Below are 23,153 nucleotides of genomic sequence, written 5' to 3'. Positions count from 1 at the left end.
CTCTGGCATCTCCCATCCAGCCACTGTTGAATCCATTTTACTACTTCAATATTAATACCTAACGATTGGTTCAATCGTTCTTCCTAACTAACCTTCCGTGTGGCACCTTGTTAAAGACCTTACTGAAGTCCATATAGACAACATCCACTGCTTTACCCTCGTCAACTTTCCTCTTAACCTCTTCAAAAAATTCAATAAGATTTGTCAAACATGACCTTCAACGCACAAATCCATGCTGACTATTCCTAATCAGACCCTGTCTATCCAGATAATTATATATACCATCTCTAAGAATACTTTCCATTAATTTACCCACCACTGACATCAAACTGACAGGCCTATAATTGCTAGGTTTACTCTTAGAACCCTTTTTAAACAATGGAACCACATAAGCAATACGCCAATCCTCCATTTCTAATGACATTTGAAATATTTCTGTCAGAGCTCCTGCTATTTCTCCACCAACTTCCCTCAAGGTCCTGGGAATATCCTGTCAAGACCCGAAGATTTATCCACTTTTATATTCCTTAAAAGTGCCAGTACTTCCTCCTCTTTAAAACGTCATAGTTTCTATAACTTCCCTACTTGTTTCCCTTACCTTATACAATTATCCTTCTCCTTAGTGAGTACCGAAGAAAAGAAATTGTTCAAAATCTCCCCCATCTCTTTCGGCTCCACACATAGCTGTCTACACTGATTCTCTAAGGGACCAATTTTATCCCTCACTATCCTTTTGCTATTAATATAACTGTAGAAACCCTTCGGATTTATTTTCACCTTACTTGCCAAAGCAACCTCGTATCTTCTTTTAGCTTTTCTAATTTCTTTCTTAAAATTCTTTTTACATTCTTTATATTCCTCAAGCACCTCATTTACTCCATGCTGCCTATATTTATTATAGATCTCCCTCTTTTTCCTAACCAAGTTTCCAATATCCCATGAAAATCATGGCGCTCTCAAAATTTTAACCTTTCCTTTCAACCTAACAGGAACATAAAGATTCTGTACACTCAAAATTTCACCTTTAAATGACCTCCATTTCTCTATTATGTCCTTCCCATAAAACAAGTTGTCCCAATCCACTCCTTCTAAATCCTTTCACATCTCCTCAAAGTTAGCCTTTCTCCAATCAAAAATCTCAACTCTGGGTCCAGTCCTATCCTTCTCCATAATCATATTGAAACTAATGGCATTGTGATCACTGGACCCGAAGTGCTTCCCAACACATACGTCCGTCACCTGACCTATCTCATTCCCAAACAGGAGATCCAACACTGCCCCTTCTCTAGTCAGTACCTCTATGTATTGCTGCAAAAAACTATCCTGCACACATTTTACAAACTCCAAACCATCCAGCCCTTTTACAGAATGGGCTTCCCCGTCTAAGTGTGGAAAATTAAAATCTCCCACAATCACAACCTTGTGCTTACTACAAATATCTGCTATCTCCTTACAAATTTGCTCCTCCAATTCTTGCCCCTATAATACACCCCTACAAGTATTATTACACATTTCCCATTCCTCAATTCCATCCAAATACCCTCCCTAGATGAGCCCTGTAATCTATCCTGCCGAAGCAGCACTGTAATATTTTCTCAGACAAGCAGTGCAACACCTCATCTTGCTCCTCCGATTCTATCACACCTCAAGCAACGAAATTCAGAAATATTTAGTTGCCAATCACACCCCTCCTGCAACCATGTTTCACTAATAGTTACAACTTCGTATTTCCAGATATCAATCCTTCCTCTAAACCCATCCACCTTTCTTACAATGCTCCTAGCATTAAAATAGATGCATTTCAGAAACTTTCCACCTCTTCCTCTCTGTTTATCCCTAATGATGTGATCAACTTCACTATCTTCTTTTTCTTCCTTCTCCCCTACACCTTCGGTCTGAGCGCTCCCCTTCTCTATCACCCGCCTATACTCCCTCACACACTGTCTACTAGATTTCTCTATTTGTGAACTAACCTCCTCTCCCCTAGTCCCTTCAAATTGATTCCCACCCCCCAACCATTCTAGTTTACCAACTTAGAGGAGTACACAGCATCAGTGACCAGCTACATCAGCACGTGCATTGATGATGTTACTCTGTCCAAGACCATCACTACACGTGCTAACCAGAAGCCATGGATGACCGCGGAGGTGTGTGCGCTACTGAGGACTCGTGACTCCACCTTCTGAACAGGTGACAAGGCAGCCCTAACAACAGCAAGGGCCAAACTGTTCCGGGCCATCAGAGGGGCAAAGTGTGTACATGCCCAGCGAATCCACGGCCACTTCCAGGACAGTACAGACATCCAGGACATCACCAATTACAGGACAACATCACCTGACTGTGCAGGTGATGCCTCCCTCCCAGATGCGCTGAATAACTTCTACGCCCGTTTTGAGGTGGAAAATGACGTGGTGGCAAGGAAATCCACCCCTTCTACAAATGACCAGGTCTGTGTCTCACCGTGGCCGATGTGAGAAGAACCCTGTGCAGGGTCAACCCATGGAAGTCTACTGGACCAGACAGCATCCCTGGTAGAGTGCTCAGAGGATGTGCAGACCAGCTAGCAGATGTTCTCAATGACAGCTTCAACATCTCCCTGAGCAGCACCACCATTCCAACGTGCTTCAAGGCCGCCACCATTGTCCCCGTGCCGAAGAAGTCTTCAGTGTACTGCCTCAATGACTACCGTCCTGTTGCACTTACATCCATCATGATGAAATGTTTCGAGAGGCTCGTCATGAGGCATATCAAGACCCTGCTGCCCCCCTCACTGGACCCCTGCAGTTTGCGTACCGTCCCAACCGCTCAGCAGATGACGCCATTGCCATTGCCATCACCCTCCACCTGGCCCTAACCCACCTGGACAAAAAAGACACATACGTTTGGATGCTGTTCATAGACTTCAGTTCAGCATTCAACACAATCATCCCTCAGAAACTGATTGGAAAGCTGAGCCTATTTGGCCTGAACACCACCCTCTGCAACTGGATCCTCGACTTCCTGACTGTGAGACCTCAGTCAGACCGGATTGGGAGCAGCATCTCCAACACCATCACACTGAGCACGGGGCTCCCCAGGGTTGTGTGCTCAGTCCACTGCTGTTCACTCTGCTGACCCATGACTGTGCTGCAACACACAGCTCGAACCATATCATCAAGTTCGCTGATGACATGACTGTGGTGGGTCTCATCAGCAAGAATTATGAGTCAGCTTACAGAGAGGAGGTTCAGCGGCTAACGGACTGGTGCAGAGCCAACAACCTGTCTCTGAACGTGAGCAAAACAAAAGAGATGGTTGTTGACTTCAGGAGGGCACAGAGCGACCACTCCCCGCTGAACATCGACGGCTCCTGGGTAGAGATCGTTAAGGGCACCAAATTTCTTGGTGTTCACTTGGTGGAGAATCTCATCTGGTCCCTCAACAACATCTCCATAGCAAAGAAAGCCCAGCAGCGTTCTCTACTTTCTGCGAAGGCTGAGGAAAGTTCATCTCCCATCACCCCCCCCCCCCCCCATCCTCATTACATTCTACAGCGGTTGTATTGAGAGCATCCTGAGCAGCTGCATCACTGCCTGGTTCAGAAATTGCACCATCTCAGATCGCAAGACCCTGCAGCGGATAGTGAGGTCAGCTGTGAAGATCATCGGGGTCTCTCTTCCTGCCATCACGGACATTTACACTCCACGCTGCATCTGCAAAGCAAACAGCATTATGAAGGACCCCACGGGCCCCTCATATAAACTCTTCTCTCTCCTGCTGTCTGGGAAAAGGCACTGAAGCATTTAGGCTCCCACGACCAGACTGTGTAACAGTTTCTTCCGCCAAGCTATTAGACTCCTCAATACCTAGAGCCTGGACTGACACCTTACTGCCCTGTTGTCCTGTTTATTATTTATTGTAATGCCTGCACTGTTTTGTGCAGTTTATGCAGTCCTGGCTGGGTCTGTAATCTAGTGTAGTTTTTTTTTCGGTGTTTTTTTTATGTAGTTTAGTTTTTTTACTGTGTCATGTAGCACCATGATCCTGAAAAAACATTGTCTCATTTTTACTATGTACTGTACCAGCAGTTATGGTTGAAATGACAATAAACAGTGACTTGACTTGACTTGAAACATATAGGACCCTGGTCACACCCCACTTGGAGTACTGTGCTCAGTTCTAGTCACCTCACTACAGGAAGGATGTGGAAACTATAGAGAGGGTGCAGAGGAGATTTAAAAGGATGGTGCCTGGATTGGGGAGCATGCCTTATGAGAATAGGTTGAGTGAACTCGGCCTTTTCTCCTTGGAGCCATGGAGGATGAGAGGTGCCCTTTTAGAGGTGTATAAGATGATGAGAGGCAATGATCGCGTGGATAGTCAGAGGCTTTTTCCTAGAACTGAAATGGCTGCCACAAGAGGACACAGGTTTAAGGTGCTCGGGATACGATAGGGTTTTTTAAGAGATTTTTCAATAGGTACATGGAGCTTAGAAAAATAGAGGGCTATATGTAAACTTAGTAATTTCTGAGGTAGAGACATGTTCGGCACAACCATGAAAGGCCTGTATTGTGCTGTAGGTTTTCTATGTTTCTAACTCATCACCATCTTTCTGTGCCTAAAACTACCCTCATCATGATTAGCAATCATGTTCAGATCCAATTTGTATTCTGTATAATGAGGCACTAGATTAGTGAGTGAAGTTCACAACATTTTACACTCAATGTTTTATACTAACAACATGAGCATATTATCCACACGATACAATTATACAGTGGCATGCAAAAGTTTGGGCACCTCTGGTCACAATTTCTGTTACTGTGAATAGCTAAGCAAGTAAAAGTTGATCTGATTTCCAAAAGGCACAAAGTTAAAGATGACACATTTATTTAATATTTTAAGCAAGATTACTTTTTTATTTCCATCTTTTAGTTTCAAAATAACAAAAATGGAAAAGGGCCTGAAGCAAAAGTTTGGGCACCCTGCATGGTCAGCACTTAGTAACACCCCCTTTGGCAACTTGTAAGCACTTTCTGTAGCCAGCTAAGAGTCTTTCAGTTCTTGTTTGGGGTATTTTTGCCCATTCTTCCTTGCAAAAGGCTTCTAGTTCTGTGAGATTCTTGAGTCGTCTTGCACGCACTGCTCTTTTGAGGTCAACCACAGATTTTCAATGATGTTTAGGTCCGGGGACTGTGAGGGCCATGGCAAAACATTCAGCTTGTGCCTCTTAAGGTAGTCCATTGTGGATTTTGAGGTGTGCTTAGGATCATTATCCTGTTGCGGAGGCCATCCCTTTTCCACCTTCAGCTTTTTTACAGACGGTGTGATGTTTACTTCCAGAATTTGCCAGTATTTAATTGAATTCATTCTTCCCTCTACCAGTGAAATGTTGCCCATGCCACTGGCTGCAACACGAGCCCAAAGCAAGATCGATCCATCCCCGTGCTTAACAGTTGGAGAGATGTTGTTTTCATGAAATTCTGCGCCTTTTTTCTCCAAACATACCTTTGCTCATTGCAGCCAAAAAGTTGTATTTTAACTTCATCAGTCCACAGGACCTGTTTCCAAAATGCATCAGGCTTGTTTAGATGCTCCTCTGCAAACTTCTGATGCTGAATTGATGCTACCTGGATTGGGGAGCATGCTTTATGAGAATCAGTTGAGTGAACTCGGCCTTTTCTCCTTGGAGCAATGGAGGATGAGAGGTGACCTGATAGAAGTGTATAAGATGATGAGAGGCATTGATCATGTCGATAGTAGTCAGAGGCATTTTCCCACGGCTGAAATGTTTGCCACAAGAGGACACAGGTTTAATGTGCTGGGGAGTAGGTACAGAGATGTCAGGGCTAAGTTTTTAACTCAGAGTGTGGTGAGTGTGTGGAATGGGCTGCCAACAATGATGGTGGAGGCGGATACAATAGGGTCTTTTAAGAGACTTTTAGATAGGTACATGGAGCTTAGTAAAATAGAGGGCTATAAGTAAGCCTAGTAATTTCTAAGGTATGGACATGTTCGGCACAACCATGTGGGCCGAAGGGCCTGTATTGCGCTGTAGGTTTTCTATGAATTTTGTGGTGAGAACATAGGAAAGGTTTTTCTTCTGATGACTCTTCCATGATGGTTATATTTGTGTAGCTGTAGAACAGTGCCTACCACTCCAGAGTCTGCTAAACTTTCCTGAAGGTCTTTTGCAGTCAAACGGGGGTTTTGATTTGCCTTTCTAGCAACCCTACGAGCAGTTCTCTTGGAAAGTTTTCTTGGTCTTCCAGACCTCAACTTGACCTCCACCATTCCTATTAACTGCCATTTCTTAATTACATTACGAACTGAGAAAACGGCTACCTGAAAATGCTTTGCAGTCTTCTTATAGCCTTTTCCTGCTTTGTGGGCATCATTTATTTTACGAGGGGTGATTGACAAGTTTGTGGTCTAAGGTAGAAGGAGTCAATTTTAGAAAAGCTAGCTCATTTATTTTTCAACATCGTCCCCTCCTAAGTTTACACACTTAGTCTAGTGGTTGTGGACCTCCAGAAAGTGTCCACAAATGGGTGATTGATAAGTTTGTGGCCTAAGGTAGAAGGAGATGAGTTATACAGCTCTAGTTATATGCACATGCAGGTCAACTCCTTGAGTGATTATGCAGGAAGTTTGAAGTTAACAGCTCACCTCCTTCTACCTTAGGCCACAAACTTATCAATCACCCCATAATTTTCAAAGTGTAAGGCAGCTGCTTAGAGGAGCCCTTGCCTGCTGATTGTTGGGACAAGGTTTGAGGAGTCAGGGTATTTATAAAGCTTTGAAATTTGCATCACCTGTCCTTTCCTAACAATGACTGTGAACAAACCATAGCCATAACAAGCTAATTAAGGTCTGAGACCTTGGTAGAAGATATCTGAGAGCTCAGATCTCTTGGGGTGCCCAAACTTTTGCATGGTGCTCCTTTCCCTTTTTTCACTCTAAAATTGTACAAAACAAAAATAATACACTAATCTTGCTTAAGATGTTGAAAAGAATGTTTCATCTTTATCTTTTATCTATTCACAGCAACAGAAATTTTGACCGGGATGCCCAAACCTTTGCATGCCACTGTACCAACAGCAAATAAAGGCAAATTGCAACTTATTATTTACTTCTTAAAATGTTCATTAAAACAATCCATGATCTGATGATGCATATTCATCACCTCTGAAACCTCTTCACTTGTTCTCTCTACTCTTCCTCTCTCCGATATAAAACATGTTTGTTTCCTTAAGTTATTCTTGCTCTGATAAAGTTATTGTCCTGAAATACTAAATGTTTTTCTTTTCACGTGCTGCTCAATGTATATTTCCAGCATTCCTGTTTTTAGTGAGAAATCTGATTGGTTACCATTTCTACATAAGCAGATCGGATGGTTTTGGCAAACCACTCAATTTAGCAAATATTGAAATCATCTTACTTTCTGTTTAACACCATATGTGACTTCCAGTTCCATAAGCAGAACACTCTTCCGTACACTCAGGGTCTTCTGGAGGTCGCTGAATGTACTGTGAATTTCTTCTTCAATGCTCACTTTCTCATTTGTTAAGTCTTGTAAGATTTCAGTGAGGAAGCCCAGAGCAGAGTCCAATTCAGGCATCCTGTGAAAAGATCAGAGGTTTCTTTCCATTTCTTTGCTGGCTAGTTTGTCCAAAACACTTTAACAGAAAAACACTCAGTAATCTTTGTTTCTACTTTGTACAAGTTTTTAGGGTTTAATGGGAAGACGACTAGCAGACAAGGTAAAAGAGAATCCAAGGGCTTCTATGGGTATATTAAGAGCAAAAGGATAACAAGGGACAACGTTGCTCCTCTTGAAGAATACAACTGCAGATGCTGTGGATCAAAGAATATGTACACGACGCTGGAAGAACTCAGGTAGCATCCATTAGAAAAGAGTAACCAACGTTTCAGGCCGAGAACCTTCATCAGGAATGGGGGGGCAGTAGAAGAGGCCATGTATGGACATGGACTGCCATGATGAGGCCAAACTCAGGTTGGAGGAGCAACACCTCATCTACCGTCTGGGTAGTCTCCAGCCTGGTGGTATGAACATTGAATTCTCCAATTTCCGGTAATTCCCTCACCCTCCCCCTTTCCCTATCCCAGGTCCCTCTCTGCCTCTCTCCCCTTTCAGCTTTCTGCTCCTTTACCTCTACAGTTCTTTCATGCTTATCCCCTTCCCCCTTTATCCTTCCTCTGATTAGTTCTCCACCTGGCGCCTCTAGCCCTTCCCCCTCCCCTATCTCTATTACTGGGCTTCGGCCCTCTCTTCCCCACCATTTCTGATTAAGGGTCTTGGCCCAAAACGTTGGCTACTCTTTTCTCACGGATGCTGCCTGACCTGCTGAGTTCTTCCAGCGTTGTGTACGTATTCTTTGATCCACAGCATCTGCAGTTGTATTTTTGTGTTCTAAGGGACCAGATACTTGCATAGACAAAGACTGATTATGGATAGTCAATATGGTTTTGTGTGTGGAGCTAATCTTATAGAGATTTTGAGGAGGTTACCAGGAAGGATGATAAAGGAAAGGCAGAGGTTGTTGTCTACATGGGATTTAGCAAAGCATTTGACAAAGTCCCACATGAAAGAGTGGTCAAGAAGGCATTCAAGGTGAGGTAGTAAATTTGATTCAACATTGGCTTTGTAGGAGAAGCCTGAGAGTCAAAGTAGGTGGTTGTCCCTCTGACTAGTGATGTACTGTTTGTCAGCGATATCAACAATCTGGATGAGAATGTGGTGAACTGCATCAGCAAGTTTGTGGATGACACCAAGATTGGGGGCTTAGTGAACAGTGAGGAAGGCTATCAAAATTCCTAGAGCAGCTGGAAAAATGGGCTGAAAGATGACAAATAGAAATCTATCACAAACAACAGATTATCCAAACAGCACACACAAAACGCTGGAGGAACTCAGCAGGCAAGGCAGCATCTATGGAAAAAATGTAGTTGATGTCTCAGCCCAAAATGTCAACTGTACTTCTTTTCATACATGCTGTCTGGCCTGCTGAGTTCCTCCAGCATTTTGTGTGTGTTGGGTGGAATTTTATGTAGACAAGTGTTTCTCTGTGGGAGGACAAACTAGGGGAGGAGTAACACAATGAAGAATGGGGTGCTGAGGGAGCTGGGATTTCCAGCATCACGACAGTAGAGGAGACCATGGATTGACATATCGGAATGGGAATGGGAAGTGGAATTCTGCCAGAAGAAGCAGGATCTCCTAGTGGCCAGCTACTTTAATTCCACTTCCTAATCCCATTCTAACATGTCAATCCATGGCTTCATCTACTGTTGCGGTGAAACCACACTCAGGTTGGAGGAATAACACCTTATATTCCATCTGGGTAGCCTCCTACCTGATGGCATGAACACTGATTTCTCAAACTTCTGGTAATGTCTCCCCCTCCCCCTCTTCACCATTCCCATTCCCCTTTTCCCTCTCTCACCTTATCTCCTTGCCTGCCCATCACCTCCCTCTGGTGCTCCTCTGGCGTTTTCTTTTTTCCATGGCCTTCTGTCCTCTCCTATCAGACTCTCCCTTCTCCAGCCCTGTATCTCTTTCACCAATCAACTTCCCAGCTCTTTACTTAATCCCTCCCCCTCCCAGTTTCACCTATCACCTTGTGTTTCTCCCTCCCATCGCCTCACCTATTAAATCTACTCCCTATCTTTTCTCCTCCAGTCCTGCCTTAGGGTCTCGGGCCAAAACGTCAACTGTACTCTTTGATTTTCAAAGGAAATCAAAAACTATGATTTTCAAAGGAAAGGCAAAAATAAGATGAAACAATAAAGTAATAAAACTTCAGGAAGATAAATTAAACATAATTCAAATTCTGGTTCCGGTGACATCATCGTCGAGAATGGCAGCTTAAGTCACTAGCTCCTCCGGAAAAACGCATATTAAGCCCCGTTAACCCATCAAATATAGTATTTTTCAAAAAATATTTGAACTGAAAAAAGGGGCAAGAATGGAGAAAAAGAATGGAAATTTAAAAAGCGACACTGCGGAGCCTGCGTCCGAGAGGAGTGCAGCGGGCAGCTCTTCTACCCGACCGCGTGCTAGCCAGGCAGACGCTGGGCCTCGTTCAGACGAAGCGGCGAATATCTTCGAAATCCTGAAAGAAATAACGGAGGTCCAGAAAGATATAAAGCAGCAGCTCCGTGATATTAAGTCAGAGCTCGCCAGCGTCAATCAAAAAATAGCGGTGGCAGAGACTCGAATTGAGAAGGTGGAAGATCACGTTCAAAACGTGGAACGGATACTGAGCAAGACAGTAAAAATATTACATCACCAAGAAGGTAAGCTGCTTGACCTGGAGGGAAGATCACGGCGGAAAAATATCAGAATCTACAATGTTCCCGAAGGAGCGGAGGGCTCGTCTATGACGGAGTCTGTCGCAAAGTTGCTGTGGGACACGCTGAATATTCCCTCGGCTATGAAGCTGGAAATCAAGAGGACGCATTGCACATTAGTCCCAAAACCTACCCAGGATAGAAAGCCACGCTCAATAATAATTAAATTCCTCCGGTACAGCACCAAGGCAGAGATTCTACGAAGGGCCTGGGGTAAGAAGAGAATGTTTTTCGACAATAAATTAATATATTTTGACCAAGATTACCCCCGCAGAAATGCAAAGAATACTCTGAAGTAAAGCGAGTACTAAAGCAAAAAAAGATTACATTTTAAACTCTGTACCCTGCTAAACTTCGAGTGTTTTATGATAACAGGACGCAGTTGTACCAGACAGTGGAAGAGGCGACTACAGACATGAAGGCCAGAGGGTTGCCCGTCAGCGTGACCAAAACGAAGGAAAACCTGACTGAGGAATTATCTCGCTCGGCTTGGGAAATAGTGTGAGAAACGAGAAGGCAGGAGACGGGAGGAGGCCGAGAAAAATATGTCAGGAAGAGACCGGGAGTTTCCTAAAGACAGTCGTGAGGAAGAGCCATAAGGTTTGGCTAACTTTAAAAATGTTGAGAAGCTAAACGGAAGCAAAAGTACATGGTGATATACCTATCTCGAGAAATACTTATTATAATGTGGATTTTATATTACTTAGTTGTTATTCTTTATTCACTCACTTACTCCTTTTTCCCCACCAAAATGAGAATATATGTACATGTAATGTATGTGTGTGTGTGTATATAATTATAGATAGGAGGAGTACACAGGGAAATCTTTTCTGTGTAATGGATTTGTTCACAGACTTTTATGAATGCTGCAATGGGGGCCCTCAACTCACAAGTAGGAGGGGTTATCCCCTACAGCTAGACATTTCCTCTAGCTCAACGCAAGGCCATCTACTAGAGACCTCAGCCTTGGAATCACACGTTTGTTGCCATTTTTGTTATTATTTGCATTTCTTGGTTCCTATTTGTTCAGGGAGTAGATCAATTAAGTTTTATTCTAATTTCAATGATACATTCACAGATAAATACAGATGGTTAAGGACAAGGTAAAATTCATTTCTTTTAATGTCAATGGGCTATTAAATCCAATCAAACATAAGAGAATCTTATCCAATTTGGAACAATTTGATTCATACTGGGAAAAATGGTTTAACTACATAATGCCTCATAGGCCTGATTTTATTCTCACAAATCAATGAATCTGTTGTAAAAAAAAATCACTCCCTAATTGTACATAGTTCTTTTCTTTTGCTTGTTTTTTCTTTCCACTCTTTTCTATAAGTGTATACCTCAGATATATACTTTGTGGAGATTTGTGATATATATGATATACAATGTCTGAAATACATCTCATGGAAATGTTTGTTTGATGATGAACTTCAATAAAAAATAAATTACAAATTCTAATCAGGATAAAGTGTTTTGAAATGTACTGTTAAAAAAAGCATTTCAAAAATATCTGGAGAATTAGTTCTACAACTTTTACTATATCCCTTTTAGAACTGGGAGAGTAACTTCTCAATATCTCTAAATAAATAAAATAGTAAATAAAAGTTATTGGAGAGAAGAGGTGAGTTCCAAAACTACTGGATGATTCTCTGGTAGTATACGTACATCTTATGATCTTCTTCAGTATTTATTTGACAGATATTATGGACGTTGTGAAAGATAAAATCTACAGCTGTTAACACTCATTAGAGGCCAACTCACAGAGGGGAACACTCCAACTGAGGGAAAGCTTTCCCTCTTTGCTATGGCTCGAAACACTGAAGAAAATTACCACAAAGGCAGAAGATGCAAGTCTACTTTCAGTGGTAATTGATTCGATGCAGTGAGATCTTGTACACGTTTTTAACGCACTTGTATTTCTTCATGTTCCATATTGGGCAGGAACTGGCCTCCAAAGTATCCAGGACACCTTCAAGGAACGATGCCACAAAAAGGTGGCACCCCATCACCTAGGTCAGTCTTTGTTCTCACTGTTACCATCAGGAAGGAGGTACAGAAGCCTGAAGGCACACACTCACTAATTCAAGAACAGCTTCTACCCCTCTGCCATCTGATTTCTGAAAGGACATTGAACCCATGAACACTATCTCACCACTTTTTTAATTTCAATTTTTGCACTACTTATTTAACTATTTTATATGTATATAAAAGCAAAAACAGACCCTTATTCTGTCAACAAATCTCAATCAGTCTTTTAGGTGGTTTAACATTCCTTTCTTGTTTGTTGTATGTTTCCATAGGTACATTATTTGTGTTTGGTGCATTAATATTTATGTCTTCCTGAGAATTCTGATCAACAAGTTTATTCTTTACATTGCCTGGCCCCTTTCTGTACTGACAGGTAACATATCTCAGCTATAGGTTGGAGCTTGTGGTCAGAGATCCAAACGGTTCCTTCTCAGAGGTTTTCCTCACTCCATCTGGATCTGGTAGGAATGTGGAGCAACTTCCTCTTGCACATGTCCTTGCATGGATCATAAGCCAGAATTGTATCTCGGATTCGCATTTGATCTCCAGGCTTCAGGACTGGTAGGTTTTCCTTAGTCTTATGATACTGTTTTTGTTTCGCTTTCTCTTCAGCCAATTTGACCTTGTTGCTTGCCTTGCATGAATGGGATTACTGTCTCATTCAGAGTCACTGGAACAATCCCTTCTGTTTTACTAGTTCCAGCTGTCTGCAGAGAATCTACAAAGACTTCCATTTCTTCAGCAATTCAGTGCACCTTTCTGTTGGTAGTCCCGGCTTTCCAGCACTTTACAAAATGATTCTTCTCACAGTTATTACAGGACTTTCCATTAGCAGGACATATCTTTGGGATGTGCCCAGCCCCCATAGTTGCTGCACTTATTGTTTGAGCCTATCTGTTTCCCTTGCTGTTGCTTTGGCAAATGCCTTGTGCTCTGCCCCTCTGTTTTCATGGCATTCACTGTTGTTCCCACCCTGTGCAGCTCCTCAGCTTGTGCTCATGTGGTCTCTGTTGCCCTACACATATGGACAGCCCATTCTAGATTCAAATCTTTTTCACAGAGCAATCTTTCTCTGAGCCCATTATCCAGGATTCCACGCAACTCTGACTAGCGAGTCTCTCAAATCTCTAAACTAACAGGACTTACTCAGCGCATAGGTGTGGGGATTGAGACTTAGGCAAGGATCTGCAGGCCATTACTTCTTACAAAGTGAAACCAAGCATCTTAAAGGAAACCAAGCTTCATTCCCCAGTAAGCTGAACACCGCTATGCATGCTTTGAAAGGGAGAATAAAACTATAGCTGTACAAATCCATGCAACATATGGAGACACGATGTCTCAGTGACCAACTGTCCAGTGGAGAAGCAGCACGTCCAAAGTGTCAAGCCCCAAGGGTGCATCCAACAGACCACTATAAGCCTGTGTCAACAACTGGCCTGAGTTTTTCAGACATCTTCAGCTGTCTGCAGTCAGAGGTTCCCACTTGCTTCCAAAGGGCAATCATACTGATGCTCAAGAAGAGCAGGGTGAGCTGCCTTAACAACCATTGCCCAGTAGCACTAACATCTGCTGTGATAAAGTGCTTTGAGAGAAAGACCATGACTAGAGTTAACTCCTGCCCACGTAAAGACCTGGACCCAATTTGGGACATTTTGCCCACCACAACAGGTCTACAGCAGGTGCAACTGCACTCGCTCCCCAGTCCACTGTGCAGCAGCAATACCTACTGTAGGTCAGGATGCTGTTTATTTTTTGCATCATCATCCTCTCAATATCAATCAACAAGCTTCAAAATCTGGGCCGCTGTACCTCCCTCTACAATGAGATTCCTGACTTCTTCATTAGAACACAGTCAGTGTACACTGGAAATCTTAGATCCATCCTGCGCTCAACATATTGAAGCAATTATGAAGCACGCATGCCATTAGCAATTAGAGATGTGGTTTATCACTAACGACTAACCTATTTCTACACAAGAGCATTCTAACTGGGTTATACTCTCCCTATCGCCCCATCCACGACATGTCCACCAAACACTATAAGAACAGCTTCTTCCCCGCAGCCATTTGGTTTCTGAACAGTGCACAAACCCATGAACACTACCTCACTGTTCTGCTCTCTTTTTGCACAACTTCTTATTTTTTATATATTCTCATTGTAATTTATAGTGATTTTTATGTATTGCACTGTACTGTTGCCACAAAACAACACATGTCACAACATACGTCAGTGATGATAAACCTGACAGTGATTTTGATTCCAGCAGCATATTCCACGCACCCACCACTCTGTGATAAAAACATACCTCTGACATCCTCCCTATACTTTAGCCATTTCCACCCTTGTACAAAGTCTCTGGCTCTCCACTCAGTCTATGCCTTTTATCATATTGTATAACTAGGTCATCACCTCATTACGCAGACAAAGCACGCCCCCTGTATCCTTCACTCCAAAGAGAAAACCCCTAGCTCATTATACTTTCTTCATAAGACAGGTTCTCTAATCCAGGCAGCATCCCTGCACCCTGTCTAAAGCTTCCACATCCTTCCTATAATGGGGTGACCAGAACGGATCACAATATTCCAAGTGTGGTTTGTAGAGCTATAACAGTACCATGCAGCTCTTGAACTCAATCCCGACTAAAGAAAGCCAATAAACCATGCAACTTTATAACTATCCTATCCACTTCCGTAGCAACTTTCAGGGACCTGTAGATGTGGACCCCAAGATCCTCCACACTTCTGAAGAAGGGCCTTGACCTGAAGCAACCAGTGCTTACTCATTTTCCCAGCTGTTGCCTGGCCTGCTGAGCTCCCCCTGCATTTTGTGAGTGTTGCTCTGAATTTCTGGCATTGGTAGATTTTCCCTTGTTCATAATCAGCACATACAGCAACTACAGTATTACTGCCCTCACGACAGCCAAGTTTATAATGGCCACACCATTGCAGTTCCATACACTGATATGGTCTCTAAATTCATCACCCTTGTTCCTGATATCTTGCATTAAAGTAAGACACTTATCAATCATCGAACTGACTGCAATCCTGCCCAACATCCACTGCCTATATTTCTGCAGTCTCTCTGCACCACATTTACACCATCATTTCAGTTCCCATCCACCTGCCAAACTAGCTAAAACTTTCCCCAACAGCTTGAGCAAACCTGCTCTCAAGGATACTGGCCTGCCTCTAGTTGAGATGTTGCTCATCCCTTTTGTACAGATCATAGTTTCCCCAAGAGAGATCCCAATGTTCCACAAATTTGAAACTATACCAATTCTTCAACCACTGCCAGATCATCCTATTCTTACTCTCACTGGCATGTTGCACAGATGCAGTCTTGAGATTACTACCCTTGAAGTCCTGCTTTTCAACTTCCTACCCAGTTCCTTATTTTCACTCTTCAGGACCTCTTGCCTTTTCCTACCTATGACAATGGTACCACCAAGTACCAAGACTCTGGCTTCATATCCACAAAATCCACTGTATGTTCCCCTACAACTACTGCTCTCCTCTTCTTCCCCTTTCCCATCTGAGCCACAAAGTCAGACACAACGTGGCAGACACCTGGACATTTTTGCTTTCTCCGGTAGGTCGTTTGCTACCAACATCAAAAGCTACATAATTGTTACTGAGTGCAGTGCCCTTCTGACTGTCCTCTCCCTACCAATTCCTTCTCAGTCGCGCACGCGCGCACACGCACACACACACACACACACACACACACACACACACACACACACACACACACACACACACACACACACACACACACACACACCTCCTTCAACTTAGGTGTGACTTCCTTCCTGTTGCTCCCATCTGTCTCACCCGTACTAACCATATGGATGACATTAGAAACAAATTAGGCCATTCAGCCAATCGTCAGTTCCACTATTCCATCATGGCTGATCCCAGATCCTACTCAACCCCACACACCAAAACGTATTATCATACATTTCCCAACACTATATTCCATCAGCCACATTTTTGTCCATTCTTCCACTTTGTCTAAGTCCTGCAATCACATTGCTTTCTCAGCACTACCTATCTTCATATCACCCGCAAACTTTGCCACAATGCCATCAATTCTATTATCTAAATCACTGACAATGTGAAAAGCAGTGGTACCAAAACTGACCCCTGTGGAACACCACTAGTCACCAGTAGCCAACCTGAAAAGGCCCCCTTTATTCCCAAATTCTGGCTCCTGTCTGTCAGCCATTCCTCTTATCCATGCCAGTATCTTTCCAGTACTGCTATAGGATTTTATCAGCCTCATGAGTGGCACCTTATCAAATGCCTCTGAAAATACTTAAAGCAGATTCTTGGTTGGTCAATGGATACGGGGAGAAGGCAGGAGATTGGGGCTAAGAGAAAAATTGGATCAACAATGATAAAATGGCAGACGAGACTTGATATGCCAAATGGTCTAATTCTGCTCCTGCATATATATTACGGTCAAACAGTATATTTACAATAATACTCAAATATTACAGCAATATCAAATACACAAGAACTAGCTGTCCTATCCAGATATTCCTGTTTATGACAACCGCAAAATTTTCCTTCTGACAGAAATGATGCATGATTTAATTCAATCCAGCATTCCTTCTGTTCAGATTAAATGAGACAAGAACAGGTGTGAGCCTTCGACAGCATGGACGAGCTGGGGCAACGCGTGTTTCACTGCTATAGTATACCAAGAGTATATCAGCGGTGTGACTGATTCCGTATCTGACCATATCAACCATATTACTGATTCCATATCCGACTATGTCAACCATGTGACTGATTCCGTATCCGACCATGTCAACGGTGTTACTGATTCCGTATCGACAGTATCGATCGTATTACTGATTCCTTGTCCAACTGTACCAATAATGTCACTGATTCCGTATCTGACTGTTGGCGGTGTTACTGATTCCATATCTGACCGTATCGATCGTATTACTGATTCCGTATCTGACCCTGTCGATCGTAGTACTGATTTCGTATCCGACTATGTCAACAGTGTTACTGATTCCATATCCGACCGTGTCGATCGCATTACTGATTCTGTATCTGACTGTGTCGGCGGTGTTACTGATTCCGTATCCGACTGTGTCAACCATGTTACTGATTCCATATCCGACCGTATTACCGATTCCTTGTCCAACTGTGTCGGTGGTGTTACTGATTCCGTATCTGACCATGTCGGCAGTGTTACTGATTCTGTATCCGACAGTATCGATCGTATTACTGATTCCTTGTCCAACTGTACCGACGGTGTTACTGATTCTGCATCTGACCGTGTCAACCATGTTACTGATTCCGTATCCGACAGTATCAATCATATTACTGATTCTGTATCTAACCATGTCAGCGGTGTTACTGATTCCATATCCGACCGTATCGATCGTATTACGGATTCCATATCCGACTGTGTCAGCAATGTTACTGATTCCGTATCAACTGTGTCAACCGTGCTACTGATTCCATATCGACCGTATTGATCATATTACTTATTCCTTGTCCAACTTTACTGACGGTGTTAATCATTCCGTATCCCAGCGTATCAGCGGTGTTACTGATTCCATATCCAACCGTATCGATCGTATTATTGATTCCTTGTCCAACTGTACCGACGGTGTTACTGATTACATATTCAACAGTGTCAACCGTGTTACTGATTCCATATCCAACCGTGTCAACCGTGTTACTGATTCCATATCCAACCGTGTCGATCGTATTACCGATTCCATACCTGACTGTGTCAACCGTGTTACTGATTCCGTATCCGACCGTATCAATCGTATTACTGATTCCACATCGACCGTATCGATCGTATTACTCATTCCATATCCGACTGTGTCAGTGGTGTTACTGATTCCATATCTGACCGTATTGATCGTATTACTGATTCCATATCCAACCGTTTTGGTGGTGTTACTGATTCCATATCGACTGTATCGATCGTATTACTGATTCCGTATCTGACCGTGTCAGTGGTGTTACTGATTCCATATCCGACCGTATCAATCGTATTACTGATTCCATATCCGACCGTGTCAACCGTGTTACTGATTCCGTATCTGACCGTGTCAACCGTGTTACTGATTCCGTATCCGACCGTATCGATCGTATTACTGATTCCGTATCCGACCGTGTTGATTGTATTACTGATTCCTTGTACAACTGTGTCGGTGGAGTTACTGATTCCATATCTGACCATGTCGGCGGTGTTACTGATTCTGTATCCAAATGTGTCGATCATATTACTGATTCCATATCCAACCGTATCGATTGTATTACTGATTCCTTGTCCAACTGTGTCAGTGGTATTACTGATTTCTTGTCCAACTGTACCGAAGGTGTTACTGATTCAGTATTCAACCGTGTCAGTGGTGTTACTGATTACGTATCCAACTGTATCGATCGTATTACTGATTTCGTATCTGACCGTATCGATCGTTTTACTGATTCCTTGTCCAACTGTACCGACGGTGTTAATCATTCTGTATCCGACCGTGTCAGTGATGTTACTGATTCCGTATCTGACTGTGTCGGCGGTGTTACTGATTCCATATCCAACCGTTTCGGTGGTGTTACTGATTCCGTATCTGACCGTATGGATCGTATTACTGATTCCTTGTCCAATTGTACCGACGGTGTTACTGATTCCGTATTTGACCGTGTCAGTGGTGTTACTGTTTCTGCATCCGACCGTATCGGTCGTATTACTGATTCCGCATCCAACCATTTTGGTGGTGTTACTGATTCCGTATCTGACTGTGTCGGCGGAGTTGCTGATTTGGTATCCAACCGTATCGATCGTATTACTGATTCCATTTTTGACTGTATTGGCAGGATTACTAATTCTGCATTTAAAAGGCTGAGAAGGTTTCTTTTCTCTCTGCAGCCTTGATTCATTTCTCTTTACTTACACAAATCAATCATCATGGACCATCATCCTCTTACCATCATCAAAAGCATTTATATCAGCTGAACAATCTTAGCCTTCACCTGATCAGACATTTCTTTTTCTTTCCTTCTGTCCCTTCTCTATAACTTAAAAACACATTTTCCATGAATAAGAAGCATTTACTTGCTTGATTTGCAGACTATTTCTGGCACCTGCAGATTTGTTTGCTAAAAAATTTGCTAAGTCTAATTAATTTATGTTTAATAGACCAGACTCATTATTAACAGTATGACTACATTTGATACCAGCCATGTTCAATATTACTATTACGCCAAGTTCCTGTCACAGTTAAGTCATACCTCTGTTTAGCAGACTCTAATTGCATCTGCAGGGAAGCTTTGTGCTGCTCGACTACATCCTTGAGAAGAACAGTTGGGTGCTCAGCATGCTCTGCTTCTGTACATTCATGACACATGGCTGTCTCACAAGACTGGCAATAAAACTCCATCACCTGTAAAAAGACAGGAGCGTGTTACATTCAATGGATGGGGAAAGCAAATGGAAGTAATTTGCACACAAATAATTCAGTGTCGGTGACACAGCCTTTTGTAAAATTGCAAAAATGTCTCAACTTCTATAGTCTATACCCTACCTATGCCAGGTGCCTGCTTTGCCACCCTGCTTATGCTTGTTGTCATGTATGACATTGTGGACATCACTGAACTGTGGCTGAAAGACGATTATAGCTGGGAGCTTAACATCCAAGGACACACATTATATGGTTCTGCTGGTGAAAGTTGAAATTAAATCATTAAAAAGAAATGACATATGATTGGAAGGTGTTGAAACATTGAAGATAGAGCTAAGGAATGGCAAGGGTAAAAAGACCCTGATGGAAGTTGTATACAGACCCCCAAGCGGTAGTCAGAATGTGGTCTACAAATCACAACTGGAGATAGAAAATGCAAGTCAAAAGGGCAATGTTACCACAGTCACAGGGGATTTCAATATGCAGCTAGATTAGGGAAATCAAGTTGGTGCTTGATCCCAAGAGGGGGAATTTCAAAATGCCTACAAGATGATTTTTTAGAGCAGCTCATGGTTAAGCCTACAAGGGGATCAACTATTCTGGATTGGGTGTTGTGCAATGAATTGGAGTTGATTACAGAGCTTAAGCTAAAGGAATCCTTAAGGGTCAGTGATGATAATACAATAGAATTCACCCCATAATTTGAGAAGAAGAAGCAAAAGTCAGATGTATCAGTATTGCACTGGAGTAAAGGGAATTACAGAGGCATGAGAGAGGAGCTTGCTGAAATTAATTATAAAGGGTGATGGCAGAGGAGCTATGGCTGGAATTTCTGAAGCATTTTGGAAGGTGCAGAATAGATACATCCCAATATTCAAAAGGCAGGATGATACAACAAGTGGTGGACAAGAGAAGTAAAGCAGACATAAAAGTGAAAGAGAGGGCTTATAATAGAGCAAAACTTAGTGGGAAGATAGAGGATTAGAAGGCAATGAGGAGATAACAGAGGATTGGAGGATAGCCAATGTTGTCCTGCTCTTTAAAAAGGCTCTAAACTAAACCAAAAAATTATAGGCCAGTGAGCCTGACATCAGTTGTGGGAAAATTATTGGAAGGTATTCTAAGGGATCGGATGTATAAGTATTTGGATAGACATGGACTGATTAAGGATAGTCAACATGGCTTCATGCATGGTAGATCATGTCTAGCCAATCTTACAGAGTATTTCAAAGAAGTTAGCAGGAAAGTGGATGAAGGCAGGTAGTGGATGTTGTCTACATGCAGTTTAGTAAAGGCATTTGACAAGGTCCCATATGGGAACCTGGTCAAGAAGGTTCAGTTGCTCAACATTCAGGATGAGGTAGTAAATTGGAATAGGCATTGACTTCGTGGGAGAAGGCAACAAGTGGTCAGAGAGGGCTGCCTCGCTGACTGGGAGCCTATGACTAGTGAAGTGCCGTGGGGATTGGTGCTGGGTCCATTGTTGTTTGTCATCTATGCCAATGATCTGGATGATAATGTGGTTAACTAGATCAGCAATTTGCAGATGACACCAAGACTGGGGACGTAGTGAACAGCAAGGAAGGCTATCGTGGCTTACAGAGGGATGTGCATCAGCTGGAAAAGTGGGCTGAAAAAAATGGTAGATGGAATTTAATACAGGTAAGTGTGAGATTTTGTGCTTTGGTAAAACCAACCAGGGTAGGTCTTACATGGTGAATGGTAGGGCACTGAGGAGTATGGTAAAAACGGGATCTGTCCATAATTCATTGAAAGTGGCATCACAGGTAGGTAGGGCCGTAAAGAAAGCTTTTGGCACATTGGCCTTCACAAATCAATGTACTGAGTAGAGGAAAAACACATAAAATGCTGGAGGAACTCAGCAGGCCAGGCTGCCTCTACACAAAATGTATAAGATGTTGGTGAGGCCTAATTTGGAGTATTGTGTGCAGTTTTGGTCACCTACCTACAGAAAAGATGTAAATAAGGTTGTTGCTGGGTCTAGAGGACCTGAGATATAAGGAAAGATTGAATAGGCCAGGATTATATTCTTTAAGATGTAGAAGATTGAGGGGAAATTTGATAGGCGTATATAGAATTATGAGGGGTATAGGTAGGGTAAATGCAAGCAGGCTTTTTCCACTGAGGTTGGGTGGGACTACAAACAGAGGTCATGGTTTAATGGTGAAAGGTGAAATGTTTAAGGGGAACATGAGGGGAAACCTCTTCACTCAGAGGGTTGAGAGACTGTGAATTGAGGTGCCAGCACAAGTCATCCATGCAAACTTGATTTCAAAGTTTAAGAGAAGTTTGGATTGGTACATAGATAGTAGGGGTATGGAGGGCTATGGTCCCAGTGCAGGTCCATGGGAGTAGGCAGTTGAAATCATTTTGGTATGGTCTAGATGGGCCAAAGAGCCTGTTTCTGTGTTGTACTTCTCTAAGGCAAACTAAAAATTAAAAATATTAAAGGGGATACCAAAAGTTCCTTCAGATATGCAAGACATTAAAAAAAAGGCAAGAGTAAATATTGGACTGCTGGAAGATGATGCTGGAAAGGTAGTAATCGGGGACAAGGAAATGCTGGATGAACTGAATTAGCATTTTGCATTAGTCTTCAACGTGGAAGACTCTAGCAATATGCTGGAAGTTCAAGAGTGTCAGGGCAGAAATGTGTGAAGTTGCCATTACTAGGGAGAAGGTTCTTGGGAAACTAAAAAGTTTGAAGACAGATAAGTCACCTGGATCAGTTGGTAGACACCCCACAGTTCTAAAAGACATGGCTGAAAAGATTGTGGAGGCATTAGTAATGATCTTTTGAGAATCAATTGATTCTGGCATGGTTCCAGAGGAATAGAACATTGTAAATGTCACTCCACTCTTCTAGAAGGGAGAGAGGCAGGAAAAAGGAAAGGAAATTATAGGCCAGTTAATCTGGCTTCAGTGCTTAGGAAGATGTTCGAGTTGATTGTTAAGGATGTGGTCTCGGGGTATTTGGAGGCATATTATAAAATGGGCCATAGTTGGCAAAGTTCCTTTAGGGAAATTCTTCCCTGACAAATCTGTTGGAACTCTTTGAAGAAATAACAAGCAGGATAGACAATGGAGAATTGGTTGATGCTGTGTACTTGGATTTTCAGAAGGCCTTGACAAGGTGCCACACAAGCTGCTCAGAGGGTTGGACCCAGGTGCAAAGGAACGGCAGGGTCTCCAGGAAGAGAGGGAAACAAGAGGTTAAACTTCAGAATACCAACAGAGCCTCGGTGGAGCGACACCACGAGGTCATTCATCCTCTCTGCCACAATGTCCCCACTAAATGGGAGTCCTCTTTAAATAA

The 23,153-nt window shown here is 42.7% G+C and overlaps 1 protein-coding gene across 3 annotated transcripts in view; it reads right to left on the bottom strand.

The window, feature by feature from the left end:
* trim2a (tripartite motif containing 2a) overlaps positions 1-23,153 on the bottom strand; it is a 274,531-nt gene that overhangs the window by 147,133 nt on the left and 104,245 nt on the right. For all 3 annotated transcript variants that reach the window (XM_059964789.1, XM_059964790.1, XM_059964791.1), the window contains 2 exons: positions 19,647-19,798; positions 7,418-7,598 (listed from right to left, as the gene is read on the bottom strand). In XM_059964789.1, coding sequence (XP_059820772.1) covers positions 7,418-7,598; positions 19,647-19,798 — 333 coding nt within the window. The remainder of the gene's footprint in view (positions 1-7,417; positions 7,599-19,646; positions 19,799-23,153) is intronic.

This window comes from Hypanus sabinus, chromosome 3, assembly GCF_030144855.1.
Source record: "Hypanus sabinus isolate sHypSab1 chromosome 3, sHypSab1.hap1, whole genome shotgun sequence".
Lineage (NCBI taxonomy): Eukaryota > Metazoa > Chordata > Chondrichthyes > Myliobatiformes > Dasyatidae > Hypanus > Hypanus sabinus.
This window is presented reverse-complemented; position numbering and strand designations above follow the sequence as displayed.